This window comes from Amblyomma americanum, chromosome 10, assembly GCF_052857255.1.
Source record: "Amblyomma americanum isolate KBUSLIRL-KWMA chromosome 10, ASM5285725v1, whole genome shotgun sequence".
Classification (NCBI taxonomy): Eukaryota; Metazoa; Arthropoda; class Arachnida; order Ixodida; family Ixodidae; genus Amblyomma; species Amblyomma americanum.
In genome coordinates this window covers 38,477,920-38,498,181 of record NC_135506.1, presented here as the reverse complement: position 1 = coordinate 38,498,181, position 20,262 = coordinate 38,477,920, and the positions used below count along the sequence as shown (strand labels likewise).

Here is a 20,262-nt window from a genome sequence, read left to right as displayed (position 1 = left end):
CCTCGTGACTAACACTATTAATCCTTGGTTTGCTACCGTATGCGCCAGGCTGCCTTCCCCGTCTGCAGCGCACTAGCACACAACCCTGGCGACGAGCACAGGACTCGAAAATCATTTAATCTAGCAAAGTAGCATCGCAGAAAAACCTTGAGCCGGCTGAGGAGGCATCAGGCGGCACAGCGAACACTGGCTCAGCTAGAGTGAGACCAAGTTGTGTGGGGCACATCGAACCGTACGAGTCGACGAGCGACTGGCCGTCGAACAAAAAGAGCCTCAAATAGTTCTTTATTGGTCTCTAGATCTCCCGGCAAATACAGTCCTGAAGTCACTGTCATCGCCGAAGCTACAGTCGGCCCGGACATTCAAAGCACTCAAGAGCTTCCTGAGAGAATGCGTAGCAGCACATACCTTCGCACATCCTCGCTCATTTGTTCGCCTGCGCCCCTGACCATCATGTCACCAATTTGTGCACGCTGAAACCTATCACGTGCGGTAGGAGTTTCATTCAGGCCGTTCCTTCCTCCAACGCCTGCATCGGCGAGCTTATCCACTGCGGTGACATTCGCAGCCAAAACTGCGCCCACACATTCCGTGTTTTTGTCGCCGCCACGAATCAGCGCGGCCACTTCTGCCACTCTCTCCTCCAACAACTCAACATGCGGATCTGGCGTAACGAGTGGCCCTACACCTGGCACTAACCTGCCCGTAGCAGCACAGACAACTGCAGTCTCAGCTGCTGGTCACAAGAAACACATTCAGGCGCTCCCCAAAATTCCGAAGACACATAATCCCACCCTGTTTGTATTTCTTCCTCGAAGCCACCAATCAGTTCAGCCTTTGTCTGGAAACGAAAACAGATACTCCCCGGAATATTCTCTGCGCTCCAACTGGGATACCACGCGAATTTGCCTTCCCCCCAGCTGAATGAGGCCGCGTCAATTCAGCGAATTCGAGGTGCTTCACAAGCCATGCTCTTGTTTGTGGCGGTCCCAAGTCTGGACACTCCCGGACAAGGTGGTCCGGCGGACTACACGCGTAGCAGCACCTGCATGCCTGTCAGCCTGAACTCCTTCTCTCTGAACCTGTTCTCCCCGTACAAACACCTACGTCCTGTCTCTCAACAGCGACCTCAGTGTCGCCACTCGAGCTTTCCAGTCTGCGGTCTGTCTTTACCGCTTTCCGGCCTACCTCGAAATTCTTCGCAATGCCCGCCCCATTCTCCGGACGCACCGCATCTTGTTTCACGCCTGCCGCAACTTCTCTGATCTCTCTCTCATGCCGCAATTTTTCAGTTGCCAATACTGCTTCTGAAATTTTCAGTTTCAATTTCAACAACGCTATCTTATCGGCGAAAGAAAACCCTGACCCTCTGCTGGCGCATGCTACCTGGGCGTTCACAACCAGCTCCATCTGCCCACCTCCTATCGTCGGTTCCCATCCTCTCCACTCACACTATGCCCAAAAACTGTCATAGCACCCAGCGTAAGGACCCACAAGACGCCAACATGCTTCACTGTAGAAAATGGCTTGGCCTGCTGGTCCACGCTCGAGATGGTTGCTAAGCCCTGTGTCCTTTGTTGCCGTTTTGATGAGTCCCATGACCGGTCCGCTTCCTGTCGGGAGGTCATGTCGACTGCGCCACTCATGCAGGCTGCTCCTTCCTCCTTCCTCTATTTAGTTTTCCTCTCCTGCCGATTCAGCCAGACCACACCAAACATTTCGATTACACAGTGCCTAATTTATTTACATTTATTCACCATTGCGGGGGCACCACTCTGCCGTCGGGATGCGGCCTCTCGTATCAGCATCCACCACCCGTCTGTCCCGTTCTTCTCGGTCGTCGCTCCTCTCCTCCCTGTCCTCCTTTCCGGCATGCTCCCTCTCGTCCTTGCTTCCCCGTTGCTTTCTTCAGCCGGCTCCTTGTGAAGGCATCTTCACCGGTTCCCGTAATCCGACAGACATTAAGGAGGTGCCGCCTCTCCCAGGCGCAGACTTTGTTCTTATCGGGCAACGCCCTTCTCTCGCGTATTTCGCAGGGGCCATCATCTCGCCCCGGCCGTCAGCCACGTACCTGGTACCAACTGCTGCCCCCTCGGCCAGTGCACGCGGTTGTTTTTTGGGCGCCCGATCGCCCGCGCGAACACGCACATAACCGCGGCGTCCTTGTGGCTGCCGAACATCTTCGGGCCTTCGCCGTCCTCCAGGCGCCGCTGCCAGCCGCTCTTCATATCACTCGGGGGGTCTCCCATCCATTATCGCCTGAGCCGCGCGAACGCCCACACAAACACACCACAGGTTTTACTCGCCCAGAGTTAGCCAACGGCGCGGCCGAGAAAGCCCGACATCAATAGGCCGAAAACAAGGTCTCAGTTTACGTATAGCAAGCAGACCCAACAACGTTTTGTATTTTTTGATGGGGCAGGTGCAGTGTCTGTGTGCTGGTCTCTGTCATGTCCGGCTCATGTCATGCCATGTCATGTTCTGCTGCGCTTATCATAATCTCAAGTAATCATCAAGCAGATGCAGAGCCGTAACGCCACTGCGACCACCAGAGAGCTTAATGCGGAACGTAGAAGTGCAAAGCACAATCGAATCTCAAGTAACTCATACACATCTACAGCAAACCGGACGTCACCAACGATAGAGGACGCAGTGGCCAACGATATCACGATTTGACGGTATGGGAATGCCAGATATTAGAACAAGCATCCATATTGTACTGACACCGGGACACACTTGCACGAACGCGAGAAATGCTGCCGGGCCACATGAGGACATGATCACTCAAGCCCACCAGATACGATCTATCCCCGTCCGATATATCACGACATAGCATCGCGGCATATTGCACATGGGGCTGCCCGCTTCGGGTTGTGGAAGAGACGCCGACCGACTTACCACGCGCAGCTCTGATGGCCACGAAAACACTCAGAAAGAAGTTAATTCTGGACCAACACCCCAATCCCTCCTAACTGCTCAAAGGCGTCGGAGAGTCATCCCTCTCTTAGAATAAAAGCTTGATTCTTTCATTCATCCATCCCCCTCTCTCGACGTGGCTCACGTTTGAGTTCATAAGTGGGGATTACGAACGGATTAAAGAAAATGAAGACGTTTTGCAATGCGCTGTGCGACAGGCCCACAGTTAATCATTTAGCGAGAAAGACTACGCCTAAAGAAGCTGCATGCGAAGGTACTTTGTATATGCCTAGGTTAGTTCGGATACAGCAGGTGTATTTTTCTGCTTGATGCCTTTTCCGACTCGAATCTTCTCAGCTTTTGAGATAAGCTCGACTTAATGATAAACCTTACACAGCTTTATGCTTCACCTTTCGTTCACATTAATGTGCAACACAGGGTTAGTCGCTGATTCCCGGCAATGTTCGCCTGAATTTACCATGAATTCAAGCGTAAAGTATTTAGTGCCCACGACATACCAAGACACTACCAACAAACAATCAGAAAATAATAATATATATTCAATAAAAAGGTACTCTCAGCCTACACAATAATTGCTTGTCGGAAGAAAATATTTCAAGCACGCGCTAACAGAAACGAAAAAATGAAAAGAAGGCTGGAACTACTTACTTACATAGTTGAACGGGATTGTGTTAGGCTGTATGTTGCTGGTACTCGCGTATGCAGCATAAGCGTATGCAGCATAAGCAGCATATATTTGAGCTTCGCTCTTTCAAAAAGTAAAGTGTTTATACCATTAACCAAATGCAAGAATTATTAACTGCGTCATTAAAAAGTTTTTGCAGAAGATTTGCTACAACACTTTAAAAGGTAGGGAATCAAAATATGAATAATTTTTTCCTCCAAAGCTTACCACTATCAGATATTGAATAGAATATTGGGACACATAAATCATATGGCAGCAGTATTGGGTTGTCTAATGTAATCAAACCGTGAATACAAAACTTTCTCACGAAAAGGCTTAGGCTTCCTAGTCGATGCTGTAGATTCCATTGTTGTAGTATCTGCAAGACACGAAACAAATTTTCACTGAATGGTTACTTTCCAAAGCACTGTCACACAATCGCCGAACATAAGGGCCAGTTCGCCACAGTAATAGAGTAGCGCGAATGTTGTGGAGAGATCATTTCCAGCTTATCATGTTGTAGTTGGAGGGAGAACACAGTAACCCCGTGTCTGTCTGACGATGCTACTTTCGTAACGCCTGGACAAATACACAGAAAGAATGATAATAAAGCGAATGAAATAGAGAATATGTGCAGTTCTCTATTTCATGTATACACATTCTAGTTTTGAAACGCATCACACTGGAAACCCGCTCTCCCCCAACAGCCTGCGCCAACAAAAATCCTGAGTACTACTGCTAACTCCTGTTATGATACCTTTCATAAAACACAGTTAAGGACTAAATGTTCTGCCTATCGCGCGCAATATCTGTCGCAGAAATAATAATTATTCTAATACGGTTTACATTTGTACCTATGTCTCATGAGCCTCAAAATATTATTTTCCCTAATGCTTACGCTTTTCTTTTTGTTCGCCTTTCCTCAACAAATTGAGCCTTTTTGACTTCACTTCAAACTTGAAGCCAATTGCAGAATTTTCAACGTACTACATGATGTTTCCACTCATAAAGATATTGCCATGAATTGCTAGATATTTTTTGTCTAATTAATGTAATTGAAATGATCATGACTTTTTAGTCAGAATAAAAGCGATTCCTTCAACCTTCAATGAGTTCTCTCCAGCGCTGAAGTGGTGTTACACTGCGCTATAAACACACGTATACTTTTTACTAGAATAATGTGTATCAAGACACATATTTTCTAGATCTTTTTAGAAATCTTGAACATAGATATTTTCTAGAAGCTTTCAGCGAGCTCACTGAAGAGATTATCCAGCAAAACGCCGATCATAGCAACACGCAAGGCTAGGAATATCAGGCAAAATGCGTGGGTGGTGTGTGGCATCGTCGCTTGCGATAAACCTGCCCGGAGTGCAGGGATGCGCAGTAATTTTGATGACCAACGGTACTTTACCACGCACTGACGTCACAAAGAATAATGGCGCGTTTCTATTTTGCCTCCACTGATATATCGCTGCTGCGTACTAGATTTGACCGTGGGCAAAGCAGCTTAACGTCACAGCCACGCAGACACCATGGCTTCTCGTTGTGGTTTAAAATTTCTTCACACCTCTTCACACTAGCTAAAAGTGACTAAGTACTGAAGTGTGGGATTTCAAGTTGTATATTAAGCCATGAGAAATATATACACACAAAGTATTCCTTGAAGAGTAAGAGTACCCAGAACACTGCGCAGTTTCGACGAGCCATCGGACGCATTATGCCGTTTGCCGTCACGTAGTAATATATGAGAATATACTTGCACTGCAGCAAGATGCACATCGGTCCACAACGCACACCGGCAATTTATTAACGGCACCGATTTATAGCATATTTCTGCAGTACAATACACACTAGTACCACAATGAGATGTCTACCGTTCTAGTGTCAGTGTGAGACGTATCTCGATGGCATCACGGAAGGAACGACAATTTGCTCGTGCGTGAAATTTTGCATTCACTAGATGTAGAGACTGCGGAGTGCATGGAAATAGTTGGCCAGGGTCAGGCTCGTTTGCGTTTATTCCTCTCTTCTGTATTGTGGGTTAAGTAAACTACAGACGAAAGTTTACGCCGTGTTTGGCCTGCTTCGGAAGTGATTGTTGCAGCTGAAAATTTTGCTCGAAATACAGCAAAATCAGATACACCGCAAGAAGTCCATGCTTTTAAAACTATATCCTCCAAACAATGAATAATAAACACGCTAGGCAGCTGACGTTAAGATCATAACAAAACGTCGATGCTCTTCGCTAGAGGGAACCTTTAAAGGCTTTCAGCTAGTGTGATCTGCTCTTTTATATGACTCTAGCTCAACATCATTAGATTCTTCAATCCTAAAAAAAATAAACTATGAAGGCAGTAAAGAAAAATGCAGCGCTCCTCCTGCAACAATTGCACACGATGCATTCAGTGGCGTTTTCAGACACTGCTCTGAAGATCCATAAAAACGTGCCGAATCTCGAATTCGCAAAACATAATGGTTTATTCTGCCTTACACGGTATATCAATAATATTATCACTCAATTTAATAACATTAGCCATATATTACGTTCTCAAAATGCACGCTTGACGGGATTTGGCATTTACAAGAATTGGGGCATTCTCCCCCTTAGAGTCGCAGAAAGATTAACATTTCTTACCTGTTGCTTCTGAGGGCTTATTTCCATCTGTAAGAGTTTCTGTTTTTCCTGCAAGTGATAAATGCAGCGTTTGAGCGAAAGTGCATTTCAAAAGCATTCCATAAACTCTCAGCGCTGATAAAACAGACCGACGCAACACACAAAAAGTTCGGAGCGTGACCAGCAGGTTATCGCTTCAAAATGTTGATATTGGGAGGTCAATAAGAATAGAAAGTGTATTAAAATAATTTCCGCCACAAGGAATATTAGAGCTCTTCATTTCTGCAGCACTAGGCACACAGGTATTTTTTAGCACGCTTGGAATGCGCTAGCATCGTCAAGCAACAGCGACGATAAGAAGGCTCCGTCACTCAAAGTGCAGCAAAATGAGACAGCCACGCACAGGCCGGTTCCTTGCTGCTGAGTAAAAAAACTCCTCGCACAATCCTGTGGGATGCACTGCTACAGTCTTGTTCTCCCTTGTACTTTCTGCTTTAGGCATCAAAATATAAAATCATCAAGTACGACGGGGATATATTGAGTATTTGTTCGCCAGTTGCTCATAGGTTTATTTACTAGTAACTAAAACGCCATCTAGGTACCTCAGGAAAACAGATAAATGCCAACATTAACACTACAATGACTAATCAATGTTAAAAAACTGCAAATGGAGATATAAATTATTATAGTAAATACTAACACATGTCAGTCGTTCAAGGGCCCTAAGATATTCAAAGAACCCTAAGAGATCACAGCAAAGAGGAAAAAAAACACGAGCAAAGAAAAAGCAAATATAGTGATCAATGAAATTTTTCACATTATGCTCATGAAATGAAATCAAGGTATTGAGGGAAAAGATATCTTCACGAACAATATTTGAACTCTTGACAGCACGACGGATGGAGGTCTTTTTTCTTTACAGTAGTATGATTTGAAGCAATATATTTGAAGTTTAAAATGAGCCCTTTCTAGACATCCTTGTCGCCCTCTACGTGCGTCGGTTCGCTGAGCTGATCCTGCCATGCCTACTCCTTCTGTGCCTAGGAAATGCTCTTCATTTGAAGTTTTACCTGCTCTCCGGGACATTTTCGCGCAGTTGCGGGGCTTTCCATCATGCAGGAGGAACTTCCAGGAGCCTGCAACACCCAGCTGCACCACGTATAAAGGGCAGCTGTCCCGAAGGTAAGCCATTTAAGAGCCTTACAAGCAGAGTTAATTCCTGTCAGCAAAAGATCTCGAGCCCTGACTTCCACGGCGAGACCATCCAGAGCTCCAAGAGTTCCTCACCGGGTCATCTCCGGGTCATCACCGGGTGAAATTACTAGCCCACAATCGCCACCAGCCCAATTTCAGGCGGATGTTGCTCGAAACCTTGAATCTCAACAAGCTCAAGGACAGGGATTGACTTAACGCAGCAGTCTAGAACGAAGTGGCCAAATGAGACCACCACAATGTTCGCGGAGGTTAAGACGTGTGCGTTCAAACCACCGCACTCTTTAATGTTGAAAGCAAAGAAGCTGTGCCATATTAAGCGAGGGATCAAAGAGCAGTGGTTATTTGTCCTTGTGCATGCTTCTTTCTGCAAAGAAGTCAATTTTGATTGGCAGGCATGGAGCGCGCAGGGGAGGTTGGTGCCCTAAAGCCATTCGGCGGATATAACTTTTGTGGACTTCCACCCGCCGATGCCCGGCAAACTAAGTGAGGCCAATCATCTGCTTTTCAGGAGTATGCTCCGCGAAAAGCTGCAGAAGCTGTACTCTGTCTAGCAACACCCTAATGTGGGAAGCAGCACCTTCGATTTCGATCGTGAACAATTACATTTCGTGATGCAACCAACACAACTCTCCTGAAGCAACTTGAAAAAAAAACAGTCACAAAAGACAAGAGGCAAGAGGAGTGTTCACGCCACAAAGACTGGACTATCAACTGAGATTTATTAGACATAACATGGAGTCTGATGACGGTACCAACTTGCCTTGCAATTGCAATGAATGTAGGTGTTATCCACTGTTCAGCAATGTAATGATTCTTGGTAGTGGCAAGAGAATTAGCAAGAGCGAGAAATCTTGGAAGCATAGCATAATCAGTTTTTCAGGCCCATGATTGCATTAGCACAGCCTCGGTGCGCTTACTCGAGAAAGAATTTGCTTTTTTAAGCCAGTCAAGGTGGATGTGATGTCTTGTGTGCCCTATGCGCTGTGAGTTGTGACGCGGCTTTTGCTCATGCTATTCTGACCTTGCTGGGAATATGTTATGTCAAATAAATCTCAGTTGATAGTCTAGTCGTTGTGGCGTGAACACTTCTTATCTTGTCCCTTGTCTTTTGTGACTGTTTTTTTTTCCAAGTTACTATGAACCAACTGGCCCGCATTTCAACCCTTCTCTTGAAGCCTTCACCGCCTGCTCAGACTCTCGAACGCCCTACGCAGGCCTGCGCCAATTAAGGCGAAGTCTGCACTCCTACTACTACCCCACCGGACAAACCGACCTGGCTCCCTGACGCGCGATCACACGTCGGGAAAGCACAATTGTGGTGCACATAAAACAAACAGCCCCAATGTTTTCACTGCACCATAAAAAACCACATACTGCGTCACTGGCCGCAATGCTGGATGAATGTGCGAGAGATTTTACCAGAGGTATCCCGCCAACGCTATAGTTAACAACCTCGGGCCATTAACCGGCACCTGACGGCCAATCTCTCACCTGCGCCCTCACTACGAGTCCTCTCCCGGTACGGCTTCTCTCAGTGGCGTAGGAGTATAAATCTGATTCCAGGCAGCTACCAGGTTTAACGTGACTATCGAATACAACCACACCCTCCTCACAAAATAAACCATTCGGTGGTACATTACACACCAATTAGACTCTGCGGACTACACCTTATTTATATCGGTTACATCGTGACTAAACTAGAATCGATACTCAGTCAACAGATTTCATACTTTCGAAGTCCCCTATTGTGGATACTAGACACGTTGCGATGCACTTGGTTTCACGTACTAATGCATTCACGACCGAGGTTTAGTGCGCGCTTCCATACTAATATATTGCCCCGAATCTTAGCAGTGTTGGTTGAAATCTGCCACCGCGCCCCTTTATCGCTTTGTTTGCGACGCAACAGCGACAAGATTTAATTATCTAGATTGATAGCCTCCAAGCAGAGCTCATTCTACGTTGTTCTGGAATGCTCTATTAACCTTGCACGCGTTGTCTCGAAAGTTGCTATCAACTTTAAATTGAGCACGTCCGACAGCGTGCGGGCATTCTGTTGACGCCGAGCATGCTTGTTGCTACGCCGCCGCCGACTGATTCACTCCATTGTGGGCGCAAGTCAGAGTCTTCTTTTAAACAAACTTTTGTCCGTATTCGTTCTTCCTGACTACTGTCACCACTACGTGACATCTGGTGGAGGTGCGGCGTAGCCGTCACTGTTCCGGACGCCCTCTTCAAGTCGTGACGCCAGCGCTCTGCGCTTCGCACCTGAGGACGAGCCAGCACCTCAGCGAGCCAGCCGACGTCTCCAGAGAGAGCAGCCTGAGTTCGGGACGCTGCCGGACCGCACCAGACAGCGAAAGGACGCCGCTACAAGAACCGCTACTTCGCCAAAGATGTCGACCCCGATCATACTGCAGCAGCCCCAGGAGCAAAAAACTTTCAATGAATCCCTAGGCGAAGACCACGAAGAATGGTTGGACCAATATGAGCGCGTGGCATCATTCAACAATTGGGATGGTGCCGCGAAACTCCGGCACGTCTTTTTCGCTCTGGAGTGCTCAGCGCGCACGTGGTAAGAAAACCACGAGTCTCCCCTAACGACATGGGAGCAATTCAAGAAACTCTTGAAGGTATCCACCAGTGTCGTGAGGAAAGAAAGAGCTGGACGACTCCTCGAGTCCATGATCCAGCTTCCGAATGCTCCCGCCCGCGGTTACGTGAAGAAATTAAGCGCCTCTTTCAACGCGCCAACCCCGGGATGACAGAGGAAAAGAAAGTTAAGTTTAATGCGCGGCGTAAAAGAAAAACTCTTTCGCAGCCTCGTCCGCCAGCCTCCAAAAACAGTCGAGGAATTCATTCAAAAAGCCTGCACGATTGATCAGACCATCAACGTCCGGGAGCGCAGTACAACCGCCCTTCTTTTGTATGTGCAATGTGTCCGGACACGACCACCACCACCAGCGACAACTTGCGGGAAGTGATCCGCGAAATCGTCCGGGAGGAGCTACGCCGATTACTGCCATCCTCCGCACAGCCCCAAGCAGCGACTCTCATGGACGTGGTACGGGAAGAAGTGTCACAGAACCCCAGGCCATGACCTACGCTGCGGCGGTACGCACTCCTCAGCCCCAACGACACTACCTACGTCCTCTCCGTGATGAGCCACTTGCTGCCGAACGCCGGCTCCCTGCCCCAGCCCGCCCGGGCTATGAGCGACGCTCAAGCCCCAGGAAATGCTACACCTGGAGGAATTCCTACAACCGGCCGTTGTGCCTGTATTGCCCTGAGGCCGGCAACATTCGGCCCGTACCGATGTATCGGTCTTCGGGGATTTGCCGTTGACGCCCTACGACCACACTTAGGTCAACGTCCGCCGGAAATCGACGAGTACCTACGTCGAGAGGAGTACACGCCGAACCGCCTTTTCGCGCTCACCATCGCCGTCAGTCTCGCGCTTTGCGTCGCCACGCCGCAGCTACGCAGCCGCGGTACGAGGAAGGTCTTCCAGGCCCCGTAGGGGAAACTAAAGACAGCAACCTCTGGAGGGGAGGTTGCTCCCGAGCGAAACACTGAAGATCCTCCAACGTCCATGCCACGCGAAGACGCCGCATACATTGACAAACACCTCGACCACGACGCGAACCGCCTTCAAAATGATGCCGCTACCGAGAACAGCTTCGACGACACGTTCTACCCACGATTCCCATACCCGACAAGCCATGACCTGACGCCCAGGACGACGTGCAACTCAAGAGCCAGGACGTCCGACTTAAAAGAAGCTATCGCCGGCCGGAAAGCTACTATTCTAGTCGACACAGGAGCCGATTACTCGGTAATGAACAGAACATTCGCTGCACAGCTGCGGAAAAGTCACGACTGCTTGGGAGGGCCCGCAAATTCGCACTGCAGGGGCCACCTCATTACGCCATCAGGACGATGCACAGCGCGAGTGACTGTCAAAGGACATACCTATCCTGCAACCTTTGTTGTGCGACCGCAATGCTCCCGCGAAGTTATCTTGGGCATAGGTTTCCTTAATGAGCCTGAGGCGATCATCGACCTATGATCCAAGCGCCAGTTTATCGCTTTGTTTTCGACGCAAGACGCGACTAGATTTATCTAGATTGATCGCAGCCGTACAGAGCTCATTCTACGTTGTTCCGGAATGTTCTAGTAACTTTGCACAATTTATCTCGAAAGTTCGCTTTGAGCTTTAAATTTAGCATGGCCGACAGCGGCGGGCATTCTGTTCGACGACCGCAGAGCACGCTTGTTGCTACGCCGCCGCAGAGTTATTCAGCCCAATAAACAGTTTTCTTTTGAAAGAACTTTTGTCCCTATTCATTCTTCCTGACTGCCGTTACCATTACGTGGCAATTCACTCGGGCAGTGCACTTGCAATCTACCATTCAATGTCAGCGCGACATATATGTCAGAGGTATCACCATTTTTAAAGGAAACAGCACTTGTATTGTGCGGGAAATTTTGCAGGCACTAGACGTATGAGCATGCGGAGCGCGTAGAAATAATTGCTAAGTCAGCCTCTTTTGAGTTTATTCATCTCTGCGCTCTTGTGGTGTAATCAAATAGAGACGAAAGCTGCCGCCGACTTTGGCATACTTCCGGATGTGTTTGACTGTTACAGCTTAATATTTTGCTGATAATGAAGTATGATCGGATATAGCGCTAGAACGCAGCGGCACATGGTTCTCAAACTAAACCAGAGAAACAATGAAGACCTGTTCTCACGAAGTTGCAGGCAGTCATGTTACACCTGTTATTCACAAATGGCGGTACGCTGCCATTACGCAAGGTGGTGCACGTTGCCGGCATAACGGCATGTCGATGTCAATCGCTAGAGGGAGTCCTTTGAAGGCCTTCCGCCACTGTGTTCATCTCGTCTATTACAGTAGTTCAACTCCAGCCCATTCTGCACAACACAAAACATAAGCTATACCTAGAGTAAAAAAAACTGCGGTGTTCTTCAGAAATACAATCTTGCATGACGCGTTCACATACATTTAGGTATCTGTTCTAAAAATACATAAAAACAAGTCACGTCGTGTTTTCCCAAAACAGTGTGATTTATATTGCCTTAAACCTCATTTAGAAACCTTTATCTCTCACCTACATAGCATTAGCAACCTTTACGTCTAAAAACGTAGGCTTGGAAGGATGTGCCAATCACTGAATTAGGGGCATTGGGTTCCTTACAGCCGCACAAATTATAACATTTCTCACCTGTTGGCTCTGAGGGCTCCTCCTGATCTGTAACTATACTTGTTGCTGCAAAAGAAATAATTAAATTTTTAGTGAAAGTCTTATTTCAATTCGCGCTGGTGTAGCGGGCGGGCACACCACAGCAAAAGCGTGCCTATGAACATATAAGCATCTCTTCAAAATGTCGGTAACAGGATGCTGTATAAGAAAAGCAAGTGAAGTAAAACTGTTACCTCCTTAATGATTTTTAAAAATATGTTCCTCTCCGGAACACTAACGGTTACGTATTTTTTAGTTCTTATAAGAGCTCGCAGAGGCGCTACTAGCACTTTCTGGCGAGCTTGCCCGCGGTGGCGACCTCACAGCAACGTGTAGCGACTTCACGGGTAAACGCCGAGGCAGTGTGCAGCTCATGCTTCGCTGCACCGCTGTGCTGTCAAACCGCTACAGCTTTAAAATTCCCCATGCGTGGTGGCACAAGTTGGGGCTATAACGCACTCGCTCAGCGAGTACACAACCCTGTAGGTAGTATGATGTACGCGTGCGATTCTCTCCCGTCGTCAAGCAACAGTGACGATTGGAGTACACATTTCTTCAACGTTGCGTTGAGCCAGCCGGGGCAAGTGATATCGTGAGCTCGTTTCCTCCTCTTGTTGTAGAAAGCTTAAGTGGGACACTGTGCGTGAAAGCGAGATATAAATGCCTCTATTATAGGGCTCAAGCGCTACGAAGCAAGCTCAGGCACTGCAAAGAAACTGGCGCCCATGCGACGCCACGGTTGTTACACAGCGTAAGCGAAAGCCAGAGCCGACCGCCATCTCGTAGCGGGGAAATAAGAGCCACGCGGTGGAAGTTGGTCTGCTGGTGCGTCAGAATGCAAAACGCTCTCCCTGCAGAAAGCGCGCGCTGAACTCCACCCCACACAACTCTGCGCGCTGTACTTCTCCGGTCTTTTAGTGCCTTGTGCGGTAAGCCTTACACATCAAAGTATAAATCCACGAGGTACTACCGCTGTCTCTTGAGCCCTGGAGTGTCATTTGTTTCTTTTTATTTACTAATGAATTTTACGCTTCCATACCCTCGATCAAAGCGGATGCATAGCGATATAAAGGCGCAATTGCTTAATCAAAGTTGAAAAAAAAAACTGATACTGCAGAGATAAAACAAGCTCTAGAAGAAAGTCGAGCAAGAATCGTGAAAAGATCCCTATTATCCAGTGCAGCTTTGCTTAGCAAAACCTCTTCTCTGCTGGTTTGGGCGACATTCTGGTGCAGTTTCTCGGATTTTGCATCGTATAGGACGAGCACCCAGGGGTCTCCGACGCCGAGCTACACCACGCAGACGCGACCACTGTTTCCATGCGAAGCAAGTTAAAATGCTTAGATGCATATTTACGCCCTCTCAGTACACCATTCCGAACCATGAAGTCCCCGGCAATACCATTCAGAGCGGTGTGACTTCCTCACCTGTGAACTCCATATATCTATGCGTCTCGTACAATTCGCCCCCCCCCCCCCCCCCCTTTTCTCTCAATAGGCGCTGAGGAGGAGGTGCACAGCTGATACCGGATCTGTGCGTTCAATACGTGGAACGAAGATCAAAAGCTGCGGAATGTCTAATTTACTCTTCTAGACGCCGCCAAAATGCCGTTTGCAAACCGCTAGTCCGCTGTCAGCATTGGGGCGCACATCGTACCCCAGTGGGCTGTCCACAATCATCCCGGTCGATCGCATTGGAAACTCGAACTGCGTTGCAAAAATTGATCAACCCACCCAGCTCCATATTCGGCTTGTTAGTGTGTAGGCAGAAAGAGCAAGGTGAATAGCCCACTTTGTCCCAAAATAGCCAGAACTATAACGGGTGCTACAGGGATGCCAAGTAGATTTCAAATTAGGATTTTTTAGATTAAATTGTGAATTTTGTGGCACGGTATTTCTAAGTATGGCGGGCACCACAAAGCCGGTGAACTATCTTGACTAGTAGCCTCTTCTTCCAGCGCTACTCTTCCAGCGAACCTCCTACGCATGCTGACGCTCTACTGCAGTCCTTCGCTCTTGCTCCTCTCTCCAAAAATACACGCATGATCCCGCACGCCTGTCGCACCAATCAATATGAGGCCGGCACGATGAAGGAAATGATTTACTGGCTGAAGCGCTCGAACATCTGTTGGCGTGGAGCCGAACGGCGCGTGGCGCCGGCACGGGGAGGGAGCTCAATTCCACCGCACTTCGGCATCATCATCTTCGACGGCTGGAGGTGCTCCTGCTGTGTAAGGGCGCTGCTGCTGCTGCAGTTCCCCCCCCCTCCCTCACCCCCGCGAATGTAGGAGTCCGGTGAAGCTGGGAGCCGGAACGATACTTTCCGCTTCTGAGGAGTGGCAGGGAAAGATGGCGGAGGAGGGCAGCCGGCCGGTTGGGGCAGAGAAAGCACACATGAAGGTCCAGTGTGAGACGTCCTCTGCTAAGGCTGGCTTCAAGTGGTCGATTGATACGGTGTCAGTGTGCCCATGAATATCGGCGACGAACTTCGATGTTCTTTCAAGTACATGGAAGGGGCCGTTGTAGGGCCGCTGAAGCGGCTTGCGGACAGAGTCTCAGCGAACAAAGACGTGCCTGCAAGTCGCAAATTCAGATGGAACATGTGAAGATGGTCGAGATTGGTGTCAGCGATGTGGAGCTCTGAGATGGTGGCAAAAATAGTGAAGCTGCGTCACGTAATCGGTATGGTCGGGACTTGTAGACGAATCGCTAGATTCGAAAAATTCACCACGAAGACGCAGGGGTGAGCCGAAGACAAGTTCTGCTTGAGTGCAATCAAAATCTTGTTTTAGTCTAGCACGGAGGCCGAGCACAACCAGTGGTAGTGAGGCAATCCAGTGGGTCGTGTCGAGTTCGGCTTTCAGGGATGTTTTTAGCGAACGATGGAGGCGTTCGATCATACCGTTGGCGATAAGATGGTATGCAGTAGTTATAATTCGGGAATTTCCAAGTAAAGTCATAAGGTTATTAAAAAGTGAAGATTCAAAGTGGGAGCCATGGTCAGTAATGATGGTCGAGGGAACCCCATACCGGGAGACCCAGCCGGCAACGAAGGCTCTGGCGATGGTGTCACTGGTGGCGTCAGGCAGAGGGAACGCTTCGGGCCAGCGAGTGAACCGATCGATGCAAATAAGAAGATATGATTTTTCCAGTGGACGATGGCCAGAGACCCAAAATATTGATGTGGACGTTGTCAAAACGGGCTGAAGACGGAGGGAACGAGCGGAAGGGGGAGGTCATGTGTCACTGACTTTTAAACTGCTGACAAGCCAGGCAGGCACGGGCCCAGGCGCGCACGTCCTTGTTGATGCCGGGCCAGTGTAACGTTTCTTGAGATGATGCTGCGTGGCGCGAATTCCGGGATGGGATAGGCCGTTGAGAGCGTGAAAGACAAGACGACGAAAGCCAGAGGGCACCAAAGGGATCGGAATACAGGCCGAAGTGTCGCAGATGATGCGGACGGGGCACGAAGGGAGGAGAATTTCACGGAGAACCAGCGAACGAGAGTTCTGGCAAAGGTCCATAACTTCCGAGTCATGTTGCTGCATTTTTGCTAGGGCGGAAGTCGAGGTTCCGTGGTGAAGAAGCCGAGGCGAGAGAAGCAGCAACACGTGACAGAGCATCCACCGGGGCATTGTCAAGACCTTGCACATGTCTGATGTCGGTCGGGAATTCTGCCACGTACGAAAGGTGACGCATTTCACGGGGCGGGAATTAACCGCTCGGCGATTTGATGGCAAAATTAAGTGCTTTGTGATCGGTGACAATGTGCAATTTGCGGCCTTCTAGGAGGTGCTTGAAATGACGCCCGGACTCCTACATGGCAAGGAAATCACGGCCGAAAGTACTGTAGCGGATTTCGGCAGCGGAAAAGTTGCGGGAGAAAAAAGATAGAGGGCTCCAAGAACCATCCAGCACGGCTCCAACGCCTGAATCGGAGGCGTCGGCCATGAGGCTTAGGGGTGCATCAGGGCGCGGATGGGCAAAAAGAGCGAGGTCGGATAGTTTCGCTTTGGCGGCCTGGAAAGAATCCAGAGCAGCTCATGACCATGTCAGATGTGCGGAGTTTCTTTTCTTGCATTGAAGCATGTCGTTCAGTGGTTTGAGGGGTGCAGCACAGTTAGGAATGAAACGGTGATAAAAGTTGATAAGGCTGAGAAATTCACGGAACTTGCGGATTCAGGCAGGCTGAGGAAAGTCTTAAATGGTCTGGACTTTTGACAGGAGAGACCGGATGCCAGAGCTGTTGGCACGGTGGCCAAGGAGGTCGAGCTCCGACTTGCCGAATTCACATTTTGCTCTGTTGATGATCAGGCCGTAATCAGAGAGACGTTGGAAAAGGTGCCGGAGGTGCTGCAAGTGCTGCTGCGCATCGCGGCTGAATACGAAGAGGACATGGATGTAGGCAATGCAGATATGTACACCCCTTGTAACTGTGTCCACGAAGCGTTGAAATGACAGGCCAGATTTAGGGAGGACAAAAGGCATGCGGAGGTATTCAAAGAGGCCGAATGGTGTGATGATCACAGTTTTGGGTACATCGGATGGTTCTACAGGAATATGGTGGTAGGCCTTGACGAGATCGATTTTAGAGAAAATTGTAGTGCCATACAGCGCGGCCGTTAAATGCGCGATGTGAGATAGTGGATAACGGTCCGGAACGGTGGCGTTGTTGAGTTCACGTTATTCACCATGATGACGACAGTCCCATGGGGATTTTTTCGATACCATGTGTATAGGGGACGCCCATGGGCTAGATGAAGGTCGGATAATGCCGAGCTCCAGCATGTGTATGAACGCGATGCGGGCGATCTGTAAATGGTCTGGAACAAGGCGACAGGCTCGAGCGTCTTTGGGAGGGCCAGTGGTCACAATGTGATGCTTGACCTGGTGTTTGACAGGCAGTAAGAGTTTGGAAGGACGGAGCAGACTAGGAGTATCTCGTAGGTCGACTGGTGTGGGCTAGGTATACTTGCAAGTGTTTCTCGAAGACGGAGGCCCTTAACAGAGAGGTTCGTCGTGCCGTCTACGAGACACTTGCTGTGCATGTTGACCAGCAGATTGTAGTGGCGCTGGAAATCAGCTGCGAGGATTGGGTAACGTACGTTCGCGACGAGGAAAACCCATCGGAACATACGCCGGAGGCCCACATTGAGTGTGAGAGCATGTTCGCCGTACGTAGCGATAGTGGTGAGGTTTGCGACTTGTAGCGATGGGCCAGTGCGGCGAGAACGTGAGGATATGTAATGCTGCAGGGTAGGAAGCTCACCTCTGCTCCAGTGTCGACGGGAAAACAGAGGCCCGAGATGTGGTCGCGAATGAAGCGGCCGTTGTCCGGGTGATACCACTTGCCGCTTCTAGTGTTGTCGTGGGAAGTTTCCACGGAAGCGACAGCGAGGGGTACGCCGACGCGCTGCTGCACCAAAGGTGCGATTATAGCAGCACTCGCTGGTTTGAAGAGGTGAGGTAGCACTACGTCGGCAAGGTGAGGCCTGGCGACGGGAAGGCGAAAGAGAGCGGGAGGTCGGCAGTGCGGCTATTTCGTCGGAGAGACGTGTGATCTGCGCATGGAAGTCGTCACGGAGGCTCTGAAGGTCCATGCGAGAGAGAAGAGATCATGGCGGGGTGGGAGGCTGGGATACTGCGCCGAGAGAAATGGTAGAATAGGAAACGTCCATGACGGAATGCGCCAACTCAGCGAGCTTCTCCAAAGACAACCCCTGGGCGGGCACAAGCACCAGGCGGACCGACGACGGCAAGCGCTGAATGGAAAACTCATGCAGGAAGGCTTAGTCGAAGGTGGCAGCCTTGCCGCCCAGGAGCTGCTGGAGCCACCGCAGCAACTGTGTTGGTGTGCGGTTCCCCAGTTCTTGGAAGGAGATGAGCTGCTGCAGGCGGCAATATTCCGAGACAGCTGTTCGCTTGATGAGCTCAACAGCCAACGTGTCAAACGGTGCCGAGGCGGGAGGAGTTATGAGGAGGTCGTGGATATCGGCGGCATTCTCAGGGTGGTAGCGATGCAGCTACGGGATGAAACTTCTGCGCCTGTGTAGTGATGCAGCCAATAGTGAACTGGCTGTTGACTCGAGCGAGCCAGAGTTGAGGATCGGCTGGCGGGAACTAGGGAAGGCGAAGGGTTAGCCCAGAGACTACACTGGAGGGTCCGTCACCGGCATGGCGGAGGCGGTGTCGTCGGCGTTGGCCATGGTGGGGGCAGGTGTTCGAGCGGACGTCCGGAGTCACCAGTTTGTCGCGCCAATAAGTATGAGGCCGGCACGCTGAAGGAAATGATTGAGTTACTGGCTGAAGTGCTAGAGCATCTGATGGCGTGAACCCGAACGGCACGAGGAGCGAGCTCAATTCCATTGCACGTCGGCGTCATCATACCGGAGACACGTCATAAGGGAACGTATAAAGGAAGGAGTGAAAGAAGAAAGGAAGAAAGAGGTGCCTTGAATTCATTATCTGGCACTGCGACAGTCCGAGAACCAGAGGATCACGATGGGCCGTCCCGAACACTGGCATGCACTCCCTCCCACTCATATGCTGTGCTATGTCGGTGTTAGGAAGCGCAGCCAGTGTTCAGGACGGCGCGTCTTGATGCTCCGGTTGTCGAACTGTCGCAGTGCCAGATACATGGATTGCGTTCTGTTTTGTTTGCCTCACTTGTGCTTTAGTGCGCTTTGTAGCCACGTCTTTTTGTGCATTGCAGCATCTCTTTGGTTTAGTTTGCATGCGTTCCATTGTTTTGTAGATTACCTATGCGTTCTTACGAGGGTTAAGAAATTCTCCTGTATGGACAGTTTGCTATATAAGATTATGTTGTTTTAAGCCTTTGACTCCAACCCATACTCCGGCTTGCGACCGGCGAGATCTGGGTTTAAAATGACCAAACTCGTTCTCGATTCGTGTCTGCTTTCTGGGTGAGCTTGCTACGCGGAGTCGAGGCCCTACCCTGAGCGACCGAAACCGCTATCCCTACAAGCTCGAAGGGTGTGTGGGAACGCACGGAACTATTGCGCATTGTTGAATTTTCTGATGACAAATGGTGATTTAAACAGATAACCAGAGATCACCAGTTTCTAAGGTTCTATGTAATGCGGCATTTAGAGTGAAGACGCCTTATTTTTCGGCACTTGTTGGAGAAAGGGGCCAGCTTTCGGGGACCTTTATTACAAGGGACAAATACTTTAAACACAATATTATTTTCCTTGTGTTCAGAGTAGTTCTGAATAAAATATGGCTATTTTGTACAATACAGGGCTATCCTACAAGATACAGTTATGCTGTGTAATGCAGGACACAAGTCTACATACAGGAACATCCTGTATCGCAATCCTCTTCGATAAACCGGCACGTGCTTTCTGTTTAACATTCATAAAATGATATTTCAGTACGGTTACCACATTACAAAGCTTAATTATAAGCCAACACAAAACACAACGCCTCCCTTTGTACCTCGGAGTAGTCAACGTGCCTACGTGCTCTAGTCGGCAGCATGCAAGCCTGGTGACCCAAGGGTTATGGCTTCGAATCGCCTCTGAAAATGTACGAAAATTTTGGTGCAA

General features: G+C 49.3%; 1 protein-coding gene across 1 annotated transcript in view; it reads right to left on the bottom strand.

The window, feature by feature from the left end:
• LOC144108210 (uncharacterized) overlaps window positions 1-20,262 on the bottom strand; it is a 247,110-nt gene that overhangs the window by 216,656 nt on the left and 10,192 nt on the right. The window contains exons 4-6 of the mRNA XM_077641489.1: window positions 12,678-12,722; window positions 6,240-6,287; window positions 3,930-3,980 (exon numbers count right to left, since the gene is read on the bottom strand). Of these exons, the coding sequence (XP_077497615.1) occupies window positions 3,930-3,980; window positions 6,240-6,287; window positions 12,678-12,722 (144 nt within the window). The remainder of the gene's footprint in view (window positions 1-3,929; window positions 3,981-6,239; window positions 6,288-12,677; window positions 12,723-20,262) is intronic.